General features: G+C 37.2%; 1 protein-coding gene across 9 annotated transcripts in view; it reads right to left on the bottom strand.

The window, feature by feature from the left end:
* Nucleotides 1–18813, bottom strand: part of LOC124177516 (collagen alpha-3(IX) chain-like) — a 95106-nt gene that overhangs the window by 20563 nt on the left and 55730 nt on the right. For 5 of the 9 annotated variants that reach the window (XM_046559941.1, XM_046559939.1, XM_046559938.1 and 2 more), the window contains exons 4-12: nt 11406–11628; nt 7629–7845; nt 5401–5571; nt 4524–4595; nt 4332–4436; nt 2865–2963; nt 1730–1828; nt 1331–1627; nt 903–1077 (exon numbers count right to left, since the gene is read on the bottom strand). In XM_046559941.1, the coding sequence (XP_046415897.1) occupies nt 903–1077; nt 1331–1627; nt 1730–1828; nt 2865–2963; nt 4332–4436; nt 4524–4595; nt 5401–5571; nt 7629–7845; nt 11406–11628 (1458 nt within the window). Of the gene's footprint in view, nt 1–902; nt 1078–1330; nt 1628–1729; nt 1829–2864; nt 2964–3726; nt 3826–4331; nt 4437–4523; nt 4596–5400; nt 5572–7628; nt 7846–8077; nt 8267–11405; nt 11629–18813 lie in introns of those variants that run through there. The other 4 variants (XM_046559943.1, XM_046559945.1, XM_046559944.1 and 1 more) reach the window with 4 other exon arrangements.

Genomic DNA, 18813 nt, shown 5'->3' with positions numbered 1-18813 from the left:
GAAGTTTCTATTACATTTTGTTAGTCGTGACCGTGAGATTACCTTCCATTCGTTATAGATCCTAGGCCAACTATCGAAATGCAAAGAATTTAATTCTTTACTCATAAGCTTTTGTTCTTTATAAAATATCGAATCCTGTCCTTACCTCAAAGTGACCGATAATTGATTAGAGTGCGAGTAGTTTTAATGGCAATAGGTTGATTAGGATGATGATGAATATCGATGTACAGAAGAACATTATCCCGAGATATATTATATTACACTAATTGTCGGATGTACATTTGGGGACAATGAATCTGAGACGGCTAATTTTTTACACGAGACAGTTATGTTGGAAATACAGAGAAACTTACAGCGCCATAGTCGGCCGAGCATGAAACAAACTCAATCTGAATAAACATAACATAACCCATTACCGTCGAATCTAACCTTAGAACACTGCGGGGATAATGAATTGTTGGATTGACACGTATTCTAAGGTTAGATTCGCAGTCATGGGTTATGTTATGTATATTGAGATTGAGTTTGTTTGGCGCTCGGACGACTATGGCGTTGTAGATTTCTCTGTGTTGCCAACTTGACTGTCTGGTGTAAAAAATTAGGCGTCTCGGATTCATTGTACCCAAGTGTACACACAGCAGCTATTCTTATTTGGACCCATGCTCCTATCGAGCATACGAAAACATTCAGTTTAATTAAATCTACTATTTAAATCTGTATCACCAGTAAGTGTGCCTGCTTTGGAAACGGACATATATGTATGTAATGAATATATGTTGCCTAGAATAGAAAAAACTAGAACGCTGTCAAAAAAGAAGCTGTTAAAAATTTGGCAGACTGATTATATCATGCTATTACCATAAATAAGATGTCCAAACAGCGAAACTTAAAAAGTCAACTACCTTTGTCACCTCGAATTCCAGGTTCGCCACGGTCACCCTGATCACCTTTGACCCCCTTTTGTCCAGTAGGACCAGGTAGTCCATCTGCGCCTGGCGTTCCCGGTAATCCTGGAGCTCCCGGAACTGTTCCTCCGATTAATGCGTTCCCGGGTTGGCCTGGTGTTCCTGGAAGACCCTGAACAAAAATTTGACTCACAATCAGATGTTTGTGATTTCATACCCAATCGAAGAAATTAATTGAATTAGAGTATGCTATGTGGGAAGAATTCGATGTGAAATTTTAGTTCACATAATTTGGTGTTATCTAACACCATCTGATTTTGAATTTCCAGATTGACCACGAAAATTCCTTTATAGTAGTCCACTCTGACCAATTTTGATAAACTTCAACACCACAGTTCTTATGGCGTTTTATGAAATTTACCCACCGTTAATCCTTGGGGTCCTGGAGGTCCCGGCGGCCCGTAATCTCCAGGTTCGCCCTTCAAGCCTCGTTCACCCGGAACTCCAGCCTGTCCAGGAAACCCCGAATCGCCTCGTTCCCCAGTGAACCCTCGAATTCCCGGAGCACCCTGAGGCCCAGGTGGTCCAACCGGCCCCGGGGGACCCTGCACAGTTTCACCACTCCCGTTTCCAGGAGGTCCTTGAGGTCCCGGAGAGCCCGGAAAACCCGGTGGCCCGATTTCGCCCCGGTCTCCCTTGAGTCCAGCGAAACCCATGTCTCCCTGATGATGGAGAAACGATGAACAATACGCATTAAATAGACAAAAGTAAAAGAAAAAAGGTTCAAATTCTAAAAGTACAGGAGGATGTATTTGGTTACTCACGCGATCACCTTTGGGTCCAGTGCTCCCTGGAGGTCCATGAGGGCCGATGATACCTTGGGGACCAGGAAGTCCTTCAGGACCGGTCAAACCTCGAGGTCCCTAGATTGGCAGCGCGAAATTGTCGTGAATTATTCCGAAATGGCGAATTGCTGGTAAAAAAACTATATTGAATTACTGAGTCCACTGTAAGTACTAGAAAACAACTCGAAATGTACGTCGAATCCATACTAGCTAAACCCGCGTGAAAACAAATGTTCATAACGATGTGAAGCTACGCTGTTGGAAGCAGTAAGTTAATATCATTTGTGTAATTCTACTGTAAATTCTGCCGAAATTTATAACTTACCACACCGTTAAAGTGTCAACAAATTTGTGCAGCTCACAAAAATGTCCAGTTTCTGTTATTTTATTACAATTGTACAACATACTCAAATAGTAATATAGTGAACGAAATCTGGTAATTATTGTCATTTTTTTATTCTATTTCTTCAGTTCATCCAACATTGTATTTTTGTTACTGATTCTGTTTAAATTAAATACTTAAATACATTATCAAATAATTGTTACCTACATTAAGCAATCATCTGGTATGGACTTGAAATTATATTTTAATGAAACACGTGAAATTTACGTTATAATCACGTCCAAGTTTCGATGATTAATGCTTGAATGATGTCACTTGCTTGTATTTATTTTAACCTGGAGTTATACGCGTCGAAGTCCAAAGTTTCAAAATGTTAGCACGATAATTTGCAAAGCTTTTTATCGTTCGAGAATGGAATATGGAACTCGTGTCAATTTTTCCATACAGTCCAGTTATCAACGTTCATTATTACCCGTACATGCTGGATGAGCACAAACTCTTCAACATTTAGAAATAGGCAAAATTAACATACTTTTTCCAACATGGTGTAATGAATAAGTTTTATACTCACATGTGAATACAGTATTACAATACACTGGTGTGCTAGTCTTACTGAATTGCAATAATATTAGAATCTACCTACTGTAAGTATATAGTTACTAATGCAACGGTACGTGAGTTACTGTGTGATTACAACTTCTACGAAAGCTCATCTATTAATGAAGAATCTATTAAGGAGCAGAAAAATTGTTAGATTCGTTAAAAACATACGGGTAATCCATTGAGCCCCGGAAATCCCTTTGGGCCCGGAAAACCTGGAAGGCCTGGTTCTCCGATGCGGCCAATTGGTCCCCGTGGGCCAGGTGACCCCTATATAAGTCCAATGGAAACAGAAGAAGAGGCAGTGGGGTTAAGGTAGGCATTCACAACTTACTAAAAAAGTTTAGAGGGTTTCACATTGTTGGGATAGAATAAAATCTGGCACCGACGTGGATTCTTCACTTTTTTCTAACTGCGTATACAAATTGCACAAACAAACTAAAGGAGGTTAATTGGCCAAAAAACGATATTTTTATACATACTAGCTGTCCATTTAGGATTTATTGAATTATTGTATTTGCAAACTAAGATCTTTTTAAAAATACATAAATATAAGAAACAAAAGATTAGAGAGAGATACTCCATTTCAAATCGTTTCCAAACGATTAAAAATCTCATAGATTTCTTCGATTTCACGCTACGAAGATTCATTTTATTCAGAAGACTATTTTCCGCAAAGCCATCGAAACAGATTTTCGGGAGATTTTCGTAGCTTACGTTTACAATAATTTTTTGAATATGCAATATACGATTATCTCGTAATAGAGCCAATAAAAAGTATCGATTTTTGGCTAACAAACCTCCTTAAACGAGAAAGGCAACTTTATGTGCGATATATAATAATGAATTGTATTGTTAATGTATTTGCCACATTTTATCCTGTGTTCAACGGTGATAAGTAGTGATCGATTTTCAGGAACTGGTGGCAGGTAACTACAGGTTTTACTCAAGTTTTTAACAAGCTACAGTTGTTAACTTCCTACTCCCTTCTTCGACCGGATGCGATAAACCTGAAACGAATCAAAGGACATACTTGTGGTCCAGGCTCTCCCCAGAGCCCCGCGCTTCCCGGTAAACCTATGAATCCACGTTCTCCTTTCTGTCCCGGTGGTCCCGGAGGACCTGCTACTCCCTATATTGATCATAGGGAATTGTTAGGTTTTATGGAAGTTGAATGGCAAAAATCAAAACATATATATTCCGAACTTCACACCACCCTTCAGGCTTCTTCCAGCTTCTGCTATATGTATATTATTCAGTGAAAATCAGAAGAAGAATCCGAGAGGAAATGGTGTGTCGGTCGATTGCGCGTCCAAATTCGCATGAGAGAGCTTTATCGAATTTTCGTACAGGCTGTCCACCCGAAGTTCGGTTGTCAAACACGGTTCATGGAGATAACGCAGCAGATGTGAAGATTTTGGGTTAAGCAGATCGAACGAACTCTTATCTTAACTGACTGATACGAGTAATAACAACATAATTTCAACTTCTCCTACATGTTACACTGCGAAAATCAAAATATTGGTAATTGGTAACGGAAATCTTTCGGAATAACAACTTGAATGATATATATTTCATGTGATTTTTTGCTATTATACTAAAAAATTATTATAAATGTATATTTCAGAAATAGCTCACCTGTGTGCCGTTATAGCCAGGAGGTCCTTGTGGACAGGTGATAGAACACGTTTGAGGAGGTTTCCCTGTAGGAATGGGGGGATTACCAGGGCCGGGTATAATCTTCTGATGAATAAAAGCAAAAATTGTAAGGATAAGATAGGCCTTGACTTTTGTTCACTCATGCTATTTTGTAACTGACAATCAGCTCACCGGCAATTCGTCGCATGTTTCTCGCTGGGGTCTTGTAGGGTCACAACTGAGTAACATCCATTGTAAGTCAACCTATTTGTAACAGTTCAATCGATTATTGGTAATTATAATATCTATACCTTGTTGCGAATAAAAGAACACGGAAAGAGAATGTCTAACATGGTCTTTGCCTTCGGCTATATTTAAAGGTTTAAATTTATGATAATTTGTATTGCTAATTATCCCTACTTCAATATATTCTAATATCAATTAAACAAAAAAATATTCATGGTAATCTATTCAGTTGAAGATCGAAATGTGCTATTGAGTGTTGGTGAATAGTAAAAACGCGAGACCTCCGTTTGAATTGAATTTTTCGGAGCGTTGAGTATTTATTGTTCATCAATCTGTATTGATCGATAATTTAACTTTGCAACCGGGAAATAACGAAACGTATATATAAAACAAGAAAGATAATTGTATGGTGAGCAATTGAAGCATGCAGTATTAACGTGGCGTGAGCGCTCAATAATTTATTAACTCCGGTTGTAAAGTGTTAAGTGGTTGTTAATCGCGGCGTACGTAACAAAGCTATCTGCAGAAGTCATCTGGAAATCCATGTCTCTGCGAGCAGCAGATTGACAGCTGCAACAGTAATTATATTCTTCTATACTGTAAGTCGATCACAATTAAACCCCTCAGCTGATTCCGAATGAACAGTCCTTGGAATATTGCTGAACAAAATAATTTATAGCGAAAGAAGAATCACGACAGGAAAATGTCTTCTCCGTAAAAGTATAATGATAATTAACGAGTTGTGCATAATATGTTGCTATTGGAGAAAACTATGCTGAAATAAAAAAAAAAAACTTTATTCTATTTGTAACAGAAAACTTACAGGTACTGTCCGTCTTAAGTTGCCAACTTTGGCAATTGAAGTTTTCCCGTTGACATCGATGGGTCCTCTCAGCTCCAATGGTTGTGAAATGCCTCTTTCACAATCTACGTACAAGACCACACTCTGCCTGAAGACGCCAAAGTGAATCTTGTGCCAGCCTCTGTCGAAAACCTACACGCCAAGGTAATTCGATTTGGGTGTGAGTTGTGAAAATTAAAGTAAAGCGGCACCAAAAAAAAAAAACAAACAAGCAATCACTTGAGACGAGCAATGGTTTCGATAATTTCGGCCAGCGGTGCAATAGTGTGAAAGACGAGCCCTGTTACGATTACTCGCTGTAGCGTCAACAACGCGTTGTGACACAAAAATCGCGAGTATGTTTGGTAATTATCTATTCACCGTGGAACATTACGGGTATGTAAATATCTACAACCTGTGAAAGATGAATTACAACAACGCCATACACGCTGTAGCGATTAGGTAGCGAGGTACACCGTAAAAAGTTTTATTGAGGCCATTGCTTCGAGCAGTTGTTTTACATTATGGAACAGGTGTAAGCATTGTTACTTTGCTGGTGTTTTTCCGTACGCGTATTAATTTTCGCGACTATCGAAAGTAATAAGGGATAATTCATATTCAGTATCAAGTACCAGACCTGCTACTGGTCGTAATTGTTATCGGCTGTTCAAAGCATTACGTATCGATTTAACAGAGGGTAAAGAAATTGAACAGCGCCGCTTGTTCATTAGCCAGATCAGTGTTAATGGCATCATTTGCGATATAAAACGTCGCAGCACGCAACCGACGGAGGCTGCATGCGTATGTAATGACCACGGGCCGCTATAAAACTGATGTATAAAATTCTTCAAAGCACCCGATGTCGCTGTTTCATTTTTCCCTCCTCATACTCTGATCCTACTTCAAAAGACGCACACAACATGATTAATTGAGGCATGAGACTCTACGCGATACCTCTAAGCGTATAATAGAATCCTAGTCACATAAAGCGTCAGTGTATAGTGAGATGACAGCGCGGTAATGTCTTTAGAGTGTGACTACAAGTGTATAATGAGAGTAACCCCTTGTAGTGCGGATACACTCGAATATCTACTTACCTGCAGCATTTCGATAAATATTCAAAAACACCGAGTTATACATTTATGATCAAGAAGTGACCGTCGAATTAGATGAAATATATGTCATGTATATACATATACAATGAGAAAATAACTACGTGATTGATTTGTTTTATTCTTCAAATTTGTAATTTAGACTACAAAATCGAGAAATTACGTTTCATACTTTCACATCGGTATAGCTTTTACGTATGAACTATCCGAATGAACAAAAATGTTGCCTAAGAACCTGAAAAAACAATCTCCAAGCTTGTCAGCTTATGAGTGTATTGAACAAGTGCACAAGTTGTCAATTATAGAGCAAAACGGATCCTCGGTAACGGAATTTTCGGTAATCTCGGACCGTTGCTTGACATGACGCATCGCGCACAAATGTAGTCAGGATATGGTTAGCTCGTTATAGTTTGATACGCGTTCCGGTCAACCTCCGCTGGATCGTGTGCTTTTCTAGATTCGAATATGCTCTGAACAATTACGCAAGAATCCGTAACTCGATATGCATATGTTTGGAGCAGAGATTTATGCGGGCCTTACGCTTTGAAATATGGCACCTAGCGTGTAGGTATATGGTTAGTGCCTCACATCCCCGCGTGCCGCTCCCATGACGTAATTCATTGCAAAACAGACGGAATCGTCACTAACGATGGGCATAATGCACTGTATAGTGTATAAGTTTTGATAGCCACTCCAGGAGTGAAATGGCCTAATAATCTTTACTTGTAGCTTCACTCCGATATTGTTTCTATCCATGATTATGTGATATCGATCATCACCGCTAATCGCCGAACTAGCAGCAAATCTTCTCTGACGTACGAGATGTGAAGTCGAATAGTCAGCCGTAAATTATGCATAAAAGCTCAAGTAGACGTAAGAAGCACTCGCTATACCGATAAAAGCGATTTCTTCGATTTCTAATTAGAAATAGACTTTATTTTCTGCCTTTTTCGAGGAGTTTAATTCTAGCGTAGCTTGGCTTTGACTGTAATTCACACTAATGAGTTCGACCATCCCGAAAGTGACCGAAGTCTTCGGTCTTAACTGACTTTGAACGCGAAAAAACGCACCAGTTCTAGATAAAAAATAAGTACTCACGGAGATGTTATTGAAGACTACTGTTTGCAGTTTTCCGTCATAATTCATGATCGAGAATTCTAAAGTCCGTTTCTTGAGGTTCAAAGTGATCAGGAATTGTGGCCGTGTTTTGACATCGAGTATCCTCACTACGTGCCATGGCCGGTTTGGCCACTTTCGCGTTTTGAAGGTACATATTAAACTGAATTCCTCTGGTAATCCGGAGGGAAAAATATCACTGAAACAGAAAAAAGGGGAAAAGTAAACCGATGTCTTCACACGTGCCGATAAGTGCAGATTATTTTCAGAATGCGCCACATTTATTTCAGCAGGTCTCACATGTTGTAATTCTCTGATTATTTTGTGTTGCTTCGCTCTACCACTACCACGATTTATGAAGAGGACATTTGTGGCCCAGAATGGTAATAGGTATGATAATTATACGTGACTTAAAACCAAATAATTCATACCTTAACCTCTTCCAAAAGTTGTCACTTCATTCAATTCTTGTATTTTCTAATGAACCACACACTTGAAGTTTGTGAGGTGATTTATGCCGTGAACGTCAAACAATCAGGATACTATGCAATTAAATACGCACGCACTAAGTCATGTGATTCTATTGGCAGATTCAACTAATTTCTGTCGAGTTTTTCGTCTGCTTGTCAGGTTGACCAACTGAGTAGCTGTCAGATGTTATCATAGACATATAAGAATAGACCGCGTGACCGGGCTGAGAAGTTGATAGCGGAATAGGAGAAAGTTGCATATGAGGGATTCTCCGTCAACTCGGCCACTTTTTTTCCGACCATCTCAGATCTGCCCCATAATTGGTTATATCAAATTACTACTAAAAGGTATTCTATGTGAATTTTTTCAGATTTTTTCATTCATTATTTGGGAAATTGCCGTTTTTTTCAAATGAATATATCTCGGAAACTTGAAGTAACTGAAAAAAAATGATTCTACATAAAAGTTGTAGTTTTTTGTTAGCTTTCGAGAGGAGTTTTTGAAAAAATTTTTCCGTTCCGGTAACGCTGATTTTTTACCAAAAACGGAAGAAATAATTTTTTTTATTCAAAAAAGACCTTTTTTTCGCTGAGAAAATTACAGAGTCTTCCAATATGTGTGACAATATCGCCAAAAAATCGCCAGAGTGGCACGGATCGAGGTTCTACGGTAAAAAAAAACGAAGCCACACAAATGCGGTCGAGGTTCCGGTATAAAAAAATTAATTTGTGTGGCTTCATTTTTTTTACCCTAGAACCTCGATCCGTGCCACTCTGGCGATTTTTTGGCGATATTGTCACACATATTGGAAGACTCTGCAATTTTTTCAGCAAAAAAAAGGGTCCTTTTTGAATAAAAAAAATAATTTCTTCCTTTTTTGGTAAAAAATCAGCGTTACCGGAACGGAAAAATTTTTTCAAAAATTCCTCTCGAAAGCTAATAAAAAACTGCAACTTTTATATAGAGTCATTATTTTTCAGTTACTTCAACTTTCCGAGATATATTCATTCGAAAAAAACGGCAATTTCTCAAGTAATGAATTAAAAAATCTGAAAAAATTTACATAGAGTACCTTTTAGTATTACTTTGATATAACCAATTATGGGGAGATCTGAGATGGTCGAAAAAAAAGTGGCCGAGTTGACGGAGAATCCCTCATATGGGATCGCACTGTCTTCGTCTAGTTGCGCACGCGCGGACACGCGTACACACTGCGTGGTCAACTTTTACAAGGTCAAAACCAAAGAATACGCATGCAGAACAATAATCGCACGATTTTTAAAGGACAATAATTTTGTTAAGTATTTTCAAATTATTTATAAGTATTTAATAACCAAAGTCAAATGAGTCAAAAAGAATATTCGTGCAAGATATGCTTATAAATTTCTTGTAAAATAATATTTTTATATATTACGAAAATATAATATGATTTTACGTATTGTTTTAAGCGGAATAATATTGAACGTTTTACTACAGTACATGATCATACAGTATGTACTTGTGTGCATTATTCATGTTTGTTACCTAATAAAAATGATGAACAGCATTTTACGATTTAAGATTCAATTATTTAATTTAAACGTTTTATTAGTGTTATCCTTATTTTTAAATTATAACTTCTAATTTATGTTTTATGTACAATATATAAGAACTTCCAACCCTCCATTTATTTTATATTTCATTCTTACTAAAAAAACGCTGAGCGCGCCTGCGCGATTAGACAAGGATAGAGGGGTACTATATGGAGCTTTTCTTATATGTCTATGGATGTTATCAATCAAAATGTAAGGGCATCTCGAGGTTATGTTGCGTTGAGAACTCATACTTGCCAAAATATGACGGATTTGCATTTGAGTCAACATAACCTCAAAATGCTAGGCGTATTGACAGTTCGCGTTGGGTCCCAATTAGACAGCGATGGCCAGCCTGTTTAAACCTACAAGAAACTAGGCACAGTATCAAATATACTCGCACTCAAATAGCGCAACAACAACACAGAACTTGGAAATTGTATGAGGATAAAGTTAACGTTACTATAACGATGCATATTTAGGATAAATCATCATTTCCCAAATTTAAGAATACCTGTAATTTAGTAAACCACGATAAACAAAACACACTCTTATTTTGAAAAGCCGAATCCTTGAAAGTCATTCTCAAATTGCGCATAAATGATTTTTTCCCTGCTGTTTAGTTATGTTAACGTTATTAACTTCAGCCACATGAAATTTTTGTATTTTTCATATGTGTGCGTTACACACATAACGCATTGTGATGTAGACCTCATATACCGAGAATTGTTTGAGAAACCCGCCGCTTACAATCAGTGCCAGCAGATAGATAGCCAAAGTTAGGTTTGAGGACTCTTCTGCCGTTGCTAAAAAGATCTGAGTTGGCAGTTACCGCGGTTTCGTCAGTCAGGATAAGGATATATTTTCAGAAATGGCAGTGCAGACTTAGGATGTAACTTCAGTTGCCTATCTGGTGGCGCTGAGCGGCAAGTTTCACAAATAGATCGCGACGTGTCTAACTCTAAATAATGTTCTACCCAAAATTGACCGCATCTTGAAATAGAAGGCATTCGTCATTTCTAAAAGGTTAAGCCCAGGGTAGCACCCTCTTCAAAACATGATTAGAATCAATGAAATCGGATTTCGCTGCCTCTCGGATTTTACTTCATAACCAGCAATATAATTGGTACATCGTAAAATCTGCTGAAACACGGACGTGGCGTGACTGAATCTGGGAGTCGTTCGTTATGCTTCGTTCTCGGACGCGAGACTTCGATGGCGCCTCATAGGTAATGAAATACAGTCGTAAGTTTATGACTCACTCACAGTACTTGTATTTCGAAGAAGTCGACAAGTGAAGTCGAGGTGAATGATCTCGCGATTTCTGAATCGCTCGTATGGTTTGTCGGATATTCGAACAATTGTACAAACGATTTTAGCGGTAAAATTTCAATTGCAAATTTCGGCGTCGTGATTAAAAAAATTCCTGCGTCCTTGCATATTCAAGGGAAAAAAGTTTATAAAGACATACATGTATGTGAAAAATGAAATTGTATGCAAACTGTAAACTTTTTGATACTCACGATCGTAAATTAAAACGCATTCGAAGTGTATCACCGATTAAAAAATGAAAGTATCAACTATATTGAGCAATCTGTGACACTGATTGGACACAAGAGAAATATGTCACAAATTGGATTTTGTCGAATTGAAATTGGTCTCGGTTCGATTGTTGCGAAGGAATGCGGTGTAGAAATTATTTTACTTTAGTAATTACCTTGTTGGTAAGGTCAAATCAGCATCCCTGTCCAATCTGTACGCCGTTTGCATGCGATTACTTCCTCTGACTCTGGTTACTCCGGGGCGTTGAGTGTCCAGCAAGTCCAATTTATACCTCCTGATGAAATCAAAGGTTTGAAGATCATCTTCGCCCGGTTTGTAGCCCGCGCAAGGAGCCGGGGCTACCTCAAGGCCAGGCTCTTCTTCGATCACGTTATATTCTGTAATTAAAAAATATGCATAATATATTTTCAAAATTAATTCTTTCAACGTTATTCAAAGCTGGAGAAGGAATGAATAAAAAATTGTTATCGATGTACATAGGATTATTTATTATGCCGCTACTGAGCACCGCAAGCCAATAAGGCTCGTGGCTAACAGCGATTGAGTTGACAATAACATATCAGCAAATACTCGTTTCGTATAGACGATTCCTGTACGAGTGAACAGTCAATTAGGTAACATGTCATTGTTATTTTATTTTATTGTAATGAACAAACAGGTGCATGACATTATTGTCATAATGTTTGCTGTTTCCTTTTCTTTTACTACAATACTTCTATTTTGTACGTAACATAAATTTTATAACAAAATTTTGACACCTGGTTGATTACCTGAAGAACAAAAAAAAATTGTACATAATTGAAACAAATTGAACAAATGAGCATGTAATAAGTGAGAATCAATTTTTGAAGATCAGGATTTGCCTAGTTTGATTTTCTTTAAATAAAAAGAAGATTTCTTCCGCATCATTGACGAAAGTCAACAAATCCTTTCTATGGTGTAACAACAGTGACATCGCGTCAACTCATTTGCCTTGTTGAATACGTTGAAAAAGTTACACGTGTGTTACATTTCTCAAACTGACCATTAGGTCGGGTATCCGCAGTAGTATTCGTTCATTCCGTATTCTTTCTCTTCTTTGCATTATGTATACTTAAAAGATACCGAGAAAGAAAAAACCAGGCCTGTAAGTACGTTGTTGTTATTATATAAATGCTAAGAGAACTCAGGCCTTTAGAAAAATTCGAAGACTACATATATGTGCCTTTCGCTATGAATCGGACCCATACTCTTAATCAAACGTTTGGTAAAGTGAAAAACCGTTTGATAAATTTACAGAAATGTAATTTTTCCAATAACTGCCAAATCAAGATCGACGGTCACTAATTGCACCGAGTTCGTGAAAAAAAAAAAAAAAAATTAACGCGCGCGAGATGACGCACTATCTTTTACCGCGAAGAGAAGCCTTTGGCCTAGTCGCTGGAAATATTATCGCAAATTTCTCTCCTCTCACGATGGAATTCGGTATTTGACAAGTTTTGTACGTTTCTAAATTTTAAAAGCTTTTATTTAAACTCTACATCAATACGATGCACGGAGAGCCGAAATATGCCAGTTATAATAATTCAAGTACGGTCCGAATCGTCAGTTCGATTACGAATTTCTGTCGACTCTCAGAATTTAAGATTAGATGTATGACATATGCTTGAACTGCATGAATGACATGTGTGCTAAAAATAGCTCCACCCGAGACTTTTATATTAATAATTTTTTATGTTAACATAATCAATTATTATCAAACCGTTTTTTATGTACTTTTCTTACTTCACAGTTTTAGTATACATTTACCATAAAGTCTCGTATAATAAATTTAACAAACTGTAATTCAAAATTCCTGTATTGAATTTTCAGATTATAAATCGAATGAGTTCAAGATTACGATATTTATCTCGCTAATGTTTGGTAATTATACTAAATATTGCTATTAGTTACCAATCACATAATTACTGATAGTCAAATTACTTATTACATGTACGGTAAATTCACAATACTGAACCCGAATATTGCCTCCAATACATTTTTAGAAAATTTACAATAGAAATTTTCCACAGTGTAGGAAAGATATTGTTTTTGGTACTTATTTGAATGTAAACTGTGATTTTGGTAGTTTCTAAGTCGCACAGTGAATTTTTGTTGGTAGTAACATTTCTGCTACGCAGTAGTAACGAATCTGAGCAAATTCGAATAACCCAAGCTATATCAAGAGACAAAAAATATCGACAATGTGAAAAAAGGTTGTATAATCCGCAAGCTTAAAATAATCAAACTTGGTGTTTTTGATTCGATATTAATGTTTTCGAGGCTATTCTGTTCGGCCTAGAAATCTCCATTTACCTAAAAAGTATTACGAATCTCCAGAGTGAGTGCAAACAACTTTTTGTAAATACGGTAAACGACATATATTCGTCTGTATTATACATTACTGCGTTATATTTCTACGAGGTTTCTCGAATAGTTTTTACCCATTTCCTAACTTTTGTTTCAGAGTGTGTTTCTCATTCATCCTTAAGTTCGTGTTCCGGGTTCTCCAATGTTCGCTCTTCGCTTGGCGTCGGCAGCACAACGTAACGAAAGCTTTGGCGCCAGGAGATAGCGGCTCTTGGCTCACACAGCCATGGCCGAAACTCAATACAGCGAATGCTGAGATCTTTTATACCTGTGTAGTCGCGATAAGATTGTAGAAAATATGAGGCTAGACGAGCCAACGGAGGATGAAGACTTCCGACCTTTTGTTACGGGGCTAAACAAGCGTGGGCGATCAAGCCGAGGTTTAATACTTCCACCGGTTTTATGGATATAGGTATAATGCGTGTTTTATCCGCTCCTTGAATGTATGGCGTAATCTATGGCGAATTTGCCTTAGCGCTATAACTGCGGTCCGTTACGATTAGTCAGCTAATACTATTAGTCCGTGAGTTTGTGGTAGTTTGAATAATAACGGACTTGGAAAGTTGTGAATTCCTCAACACTGGACTAATACTAAATCGGCACAATGCTAATTCTTTTCTTTTTTTAACAAATATTATTAATTGTAAGTATCATAATTTATGGGCATTGCGTCATGGTTTTTCAATTTGTAACGAGTCTCGTTATTTTCCATGGTATGAGTAGGTACGGTCATTATTGGAAAAGGTTTCTGTAATGAACGTCACTTTTCATTTCTTAATATTTGCCTTGAAATTATTCGCACTGATTGCGAGTAGAAGTTGACTTCCGTTCGTACTCGAGAAATTTAAAAATTCTTACGTAGTTAAGGTATCAACAATTTTTTTTAGTTCGAAAACTTCCGAGTTTCTATTATGCCTTATAACAGCTGATGCCATTGAGTGCTTTATAGTGCTCTCCAGTTATGGAAGGAGTTATAAATTGCATTGACTTCCGATAACTTAGGTGCTCAAAATGCATGGATTCCATCCTGTACTACTTTCGGCATTGAGTGATTTGTCATAAAATAAGTTTAATGTCATTTCAGTATCAAATAAATTTTGACTTATCAATATTTACTTTGTCTCGTGATGCAATTATATACTTAAACTCGTTAGAATAAATTGAAATATGATTCCACGCTGTTGTAGGACTAATAATTAATTATATTGAGAGTGAAACATTACTTTCATTTAGCTTCAATTATACTTTTTTTCTGAGTGTAAAATACTGCTTGGTGGCCACTGATTGGAATGAAATATGATCGTTGATTGCGAACCCAAACGAAATTACAAGTCTCTCAGCAACAAAAATAAGTTTAATCATAATAATAAACTTCAGGCATCTTATATTGGAGATTAGTCTTTTTTCATTGTATCACTGACATACCAAAAGTTTCCATACGTTATGTCTCATTCTCAATTATGGACGTGGAATGTTAAAGGACACCGCAGGATCCTCGTGCAAATTGGCTACCGGTCGAATTGGCTGGATTTTCGGTATATTATAGTACATATCCTCCCGATAAAAAGTTCTCACGGACACAAGTCCCAAAAATCAATAGTGCGGGGACCTTTGAATTAATTTTTAACACATTTCATGCATTTCATGAGAATACCATGTATACAAGCAAACTTACGTGTATCAGTTGGAAAATGTTATATAAACATTTATCACTATCATATTCAGGTTGATCAAACTTTCCTCACGAAGGCCGATTCCAAGCAATTCTTAATTTGACACAGGAATCTGGTAAGTTGTTCACCAATTTTCGAAAAGACATTAAACATAGATCGTCATCATGGAAATCAGCATCGAGATTAGAGTTACCGATGACGATATTGAATGGTTCACACGTTTTGCTTGCCGTGAAACCGAACTAGTTCGCTGGCATGCTAAATACAAATCTTGCGTGGAGCTATAATAGAGTGTTGAATAGCCAATCGCTAAAAATAATTGAGTGTGAATTGAAATAAACATCCCAATCAATCCAAGTGAGGTATGCGTTTGTAGCGGTGCGTCACGTGCAGAATCGGCCAACGATAAGCTCGAATATTGGCATAAGGTACTTCAAAATGTGTGGCCGTGCCGATAATACGAGTGCTCTTCGTGAATTTTCAATTTATTCATTGAAAGTATGAAAAGTAATTACACATGTTGAATAGCAGCTTAACCTGTCTGTACATAGTGTTTGGTCACCATTTGAAGCTTTCTCGTTGTCTGTGGTGAAATGAATCAGATGTGATCACTTCCCACTCAACATTATATTGTATATATATAACAATATTACAAAACAGAGTTCTTACGTGAAATCAGCAAAACGATAAACTTTGCACTGAAAAAACTGGCATCAAAATTTCCTGTAATTCAGAGCAGAATTTCATGTTTTCAAACGGACCCTTTACTGCATTACTGTGCACATGCCCAGGCGTGCCTGGGCCTTTGATATTTCATCACTTTTTTCAAGTTCTGTTTACATGCGCTGGAAATTGTTGTTTTTTTTTTTGTTCATTGCAATGTTTATCGTGTTGTTCATTTCACACAAGATCTCTCTTTTCTAAGGTTTTCGTCTTGTCTACGGTCGAATAAAACGTTAGACCGCTCGTGATCACATCTGCTTTATTACACTACGAACAAGTGCGCCGAGCTAAATCCTTCAAAGCCCTCCAGAGTCGTTAGGATGAGTTTCCAACCATGGGTTTCCTATCTCGAAATACTTGCCTAGGCAGCCTCTGCACACACCCTAGAAATTTGTGCAGAGTTAAGACACACGCTCTGTACAAATATCTCATTCTTCCGGCGTTATCAAACAACTATGTAAACGTCATCCTTAGAAAACGTTATGTGGTTTACCATGAGAATAAAGCATGTCTATAGCATATACTCATACGACGTGGATTAGGTTATTATATAATACACGCACATAGGGCTACATATTATATACGAGTTAGGACTGCGTAATCGATTAATCGGAGACTTTGAACAGTTGTTTTAATAATAAATCAATTAATCTATCGATCGAAAAATTAATTAATTGGAAGATTCGTTGGATCGATTAATCACTATTTTCGCTCAATCGTGTTTTTGATTAATCGATTAATCGATATATTCAATCAATTGTTCTTCCAGTTAATTGCTCGAAATTTTTACAATTTACATTATTTATCATAATTTCATTCGTACTCAATCTCCCTCAATTAGCGAAATGTTCATTGAATAATCACCTCGCAGTTTTCTTCTTAATCACTTACCGGCCAAAGTTTAATTGGGAAAACGATTAATTGAAACGACTAATTAAACGTCAGGATCGTTATTTGTTTTGCTTTTAATAATTGCAAATTATTTTTCAGCAATTAATTGAAATCTATAAGGATTGATCGTTTAATTACACAGCCCTATTGTAGAGGCAATTATTGGGGTCATTATTTGCCGTGAAGATCTCTCAACTGTTTACCGGTGCTTGACTATAATTAACTGACTGTTCTGTTCCAGCACGTAGGTGGTTACGATTCCTACCCACGAACCCGTAGTCGACCCAACCAGATCCCATCCACGAGATGACTGGCGCCACTTTGCGGATACATTATGGATATTTGGCCACGTATATCGCGTAAACAGTCAATCTAGACATTCATGAAAGACACTGATCTTCATCTCATGATTAGAATACGTTAGGATCCATACGAAATTAGGAGTGAACCGTATTTTACAGACCACATACTTGATACTAATAGCCATAGGCTATCATCTTTTTTGCCCCTCTTCGCGAATTTGTGTACACTAGAGTGTTTCCGTTGGAGGCAAATATTTTTTCTCGCTCACAGCAGAAAACTTGTTAATAGCAACCACAGAGATCCTCGTGAAAGGATACCTTTGAAATCCAGTTTTCAAAAAGGTCATTGCTGGAATTCGAATTTTTTTCATCCGAATAAAATGGGAAAGTTGTCATTTTTTTTTTTTAGAATTATAAGTACTAAGCTGCACTTAATAATACGGAATTGATTTTGGAATCTTTTTTTAGATACTAAGATTTCCCACAAAAATGCAATTTTGTCAGGACGAATGTAACTTTCGAATCATTTAAACTACGGATTTCGCTCAATGGATACTTTGGAGAGCATTTGATTCTCTACGAATTGCTTTCGACATCAAGTTCGTTAAACTACTTGCGAGGAGGATATGTATAGGGTCCAGTGCTTGTTGCTCGGCTTTTTTCAATCTCACAACAGACACCGCAGGCGAAAAATTTTTTCGCATAATTTCGTGCTCAACTGAAAATAGGTTGGCGGCTTTTGTAACATTCATACAGGTATAATGCTTTTGCAGTCCATGTATAAATGCCTATACACAGCCAAGTTTTCGTGCGTTATACCGTCTATAATGTATATTCAAATTGTCTATTATTTAATCGGGGATATATTGCAACCACGATCTAATCTGATCCAAGTCTTGGGCTAGTCGAAGCCCCGAATGCGCATGTAGGAGAGGCAGGCGCATGACTTCTCAGTGACATCGATGTCGTGACGTCGTATCGAAGAAATGCTACTTTGTATTACACTTCAAAGCGATCAGAGATCAAGGCAGCTCGAAACTGGAATCGAAAATAGATGCATGGTATCTGATTCTGTACTTGTAGTGCGACAAATGCAATACAGCGGCAGTACACGATGTAAGAAGTACGTACGATCTTATCACACCTACCTAGGCGTAAATCGAAGCATACTATATTGTACTTTAGACCGTTTGAGATTGGGACAGATCTTTTTTCTCCGGAATAATATCTAAAAGTTACTTTTTGTCGAACTAAATATCCTCCCGAAGTATAAGATTTTTAGATCAAGTCTGAGAGGTGCCTCATTGCATGTGACTCTGTCCAATTCAAATACCGTACAAAAAGTATACTCATTCCATCATGGAATCTTCCAAAATAAACGTGAAATACAGTTTGACAATTGGACTATAAGCTTTCTTATAATATAAATAATAAGCTATTTGTTTTTGTAGGCATTGGAAGGACAGCTTCAGATCGCTATTTCCAAACAAAGGTGTAAAACAGCACGAGTTTACTTATCATTTGATTTCTAGTTGATTCAATGTAGAAAAAGCTGTTTTCATTGTTAAATATAATTCAATTATCA

Source organism: Neodiprion fabricii, chromosome 3 (assembly GCF_021155785.1).
Source record: "Neodiprion fabricii isolate iyNeoFabr1 chromosome 3, iyNeoFabr1.1, whole genome shotgun sequence".
NCBI classification, from domain to species: Eukaryota; Metazoa; Arthropoda; class Insecta; order Hymenoptera; family Diprionidae; genus Neodiprion; species Neodiprion fabricii.
The sequence above is the reverse complement of the archived record's forward strand: the minus strand, read 5'-3'. Positions and strand labels throughout refer to the sequence as shown.